Source organism: Otolemur garnettii, unplaced genomic scaffold, assembly GCF_000181295.1.
Source record: "Otolemur garnettii isolate 467f Iridium unplaced genomic scaffold, OtoGar3 scaffold00100, whole genome shotgun sequence".
Taxonomy (NCBI): domain Eukaryota; kingdom Metazoa; phylum Chordata; class Mammalia; order Primates; family Galagidae; genus Otolemur; species Otolemur garnettii.
The window spans coordinates 7,761,570-7,763,431 of record NW_003852495.1 but is presented as its reverse complement, the minus strand read 5'-3'; the positions used below and the strand labels follow the sequence as shown (position 1 = coordinate 7,763,431).

At 51.1% G+C, this 1,862-nt stretch overlaps 1 protein-coding gene across 4 annotated transcripts in view; it reads right to left on the bottom strand.

Moving 5' to 3' along the window:
- Positions 1-1,862, bottom strand: part of ACTN4 (actinin alpha 4) — a 94,478-nt gene that overhangs the window by 10,287 nt on the left and 82,329 nt on the right. For all 4 annotated transcript variants that reach the window (XM_023516886.1, XM_003796158.3, XM_023516887.1 and 1 more), the window contains exon 12: positions 1,235-1,385. In XM_023516886.1, the coding sequence (XP_023372654.1) occupies positions 1,235-1,385 (151 nt within the window). The remainder of the gene's footprint in view (positions 1-1,234; positions 1,386-1,862) is intronic.

Genomic DNA, 1,862 nt, shown 5'->3' with positions numbered 1-1,862 from the left:
TCAAATATTCTTCCATCTCTCCTCAAGGTCCAGAAAGCTGCCTCAGGGACAGCCCATTTCCTGGTTCAGGGTAATGGGTTTTACACGGATGCCACCCAGTGTCTGAAAGTAGGCTGTCCTAGGATTCATTCCAAGTCTGTTTCTTACAAGGTTTGAGGGGCTCTCACTGGTAATTTGGAAGCCTATCTGTGTCCCACCCTCCATAATCCCTGGGGGTGCCTGCATCTGAGGCCTTGCTCTCTTTGGTGTGGACATGCCAGCTATAGTAACCCTAGGTGTACCCCAACTGTGCCAAACAGGGATGCTGTAGTTCCTAGTATTGTGAAGGCCCCACAATACTTCTGCCTCTGGGTGAGCAAATGGGGAACCCTCAAAGCACCTCAGAAGTGAGAAGGGAGGGGTCAGGGAAGAAATGAGCTCTGCTCAGTGTAGGGCTCCACTGAGTATTGCTTCTGGGCTCCAGGCCTGCAGGAATAAGCAGAACTTAAAGGGTTAATGTAGCGGAGGGGGTGTCTGTGGAAAAGGCAGTTCCAGCCAAAGATCCTATTTTTGAGCAGACAGCTATTTTGAGAGCCCGATGCCCCTCCAGGGCTTGTGGATTTTCCATGAAGTAATGACCAGGGCCTCCTGCTGCCTAGGCCCTCCCTGTTGCTGGCTGCTGTGCTGGTGGAATAAGGCCCCTATTCACTGGCTCCCAAGTCTTGGTGTACTAATTGTGTACATAAGTTTATCTGACTGGGGTGGAGAAGGGAGGGGAAGGAACCGGGCTGCCTGGAAGCTCTTACAATAAGTGTATTCTGTGCAAGAAAGAGGGAAGGGGCTGGACAGAACAATGGGCTCACTGTGTAGCCCTGTTCCCTCATCAAGCAGTGGCTGGGAGCAAAGGAGATTGGTGGCTTACACCATCAGGGGCCTGGGACTAACAGAGTGTGACAGGCAGGGGAGGTGGTACCCAAGGGACTCTTAAAGCCTGAAGCATCAACATAAGGGGCCAGAGACCTCCCTTCAGCTAAAGAATCTGGATCCCTTATTTCTCATTCAGGGTTAAGATAGGATTGGTAAAGACATCACCTCATTAAGCTCTTTCCTGGTATCCAAAAGGAAGTGGAGGAGGAGAGCTGGGGGACTCTATTCCAGGCCTTGAGGCAGGCTGGGCCTCAGGATGATGATGCTACTGCTCTGAGAAGGGTGTGGAGGGGGAGTAAGTGATGGAGTATCACGAGTCTATACATACTTGAGCTCTTGGGCAATGGCTGCGATCTGTTCCACACGGTCCTGGTGTGCAGCCAGGTCACTCTCGAAGGCTTCATGCTTGCGGATGAGGGCCTTGATGTCTGAGAGGGTGGCTGTCTCATAGTCCCGGTGCTTCAGCATGGCTTCCTTCCCTGGAGGTAGGGGAAGAGTCACTTAGCAGCACAGCAACTGGGGCAGCAGCTGTCCAACCGCTATCCTCCCGGGGAGGGGAAGGGGGGATTGTGGACCTATATCCTTCCACACCAAGGATGATGCAATGAAGGCTAAAAACTTCCAGAACCTCCTTCTTTGCCCTCCAGGATTTTTAAGCCTAATCATGTCCTTGGATATACCTGGGAGACACTTTGGGGTTGGTGGGCCTGAGACAGATATCCCATCTTAACTTGTGTGCTCAAAACTTAGCACCTTTATTGAAGATCATAAAAAATTGGACCCTGGTACCATGGCTGGAAATTAAACAACTTTTTTTTTTTTTTCCCCTGAGACAGAGTCTCACTCTGTCACCCTTGGTAGAGTGCTGTGCCATCATCATAGCTCACAGCAACATCAAACTCTTAGGCTAAGGTGATCTTCCTGCCTCGGCCTCCCAAGTAGTTGGGACTACAGGC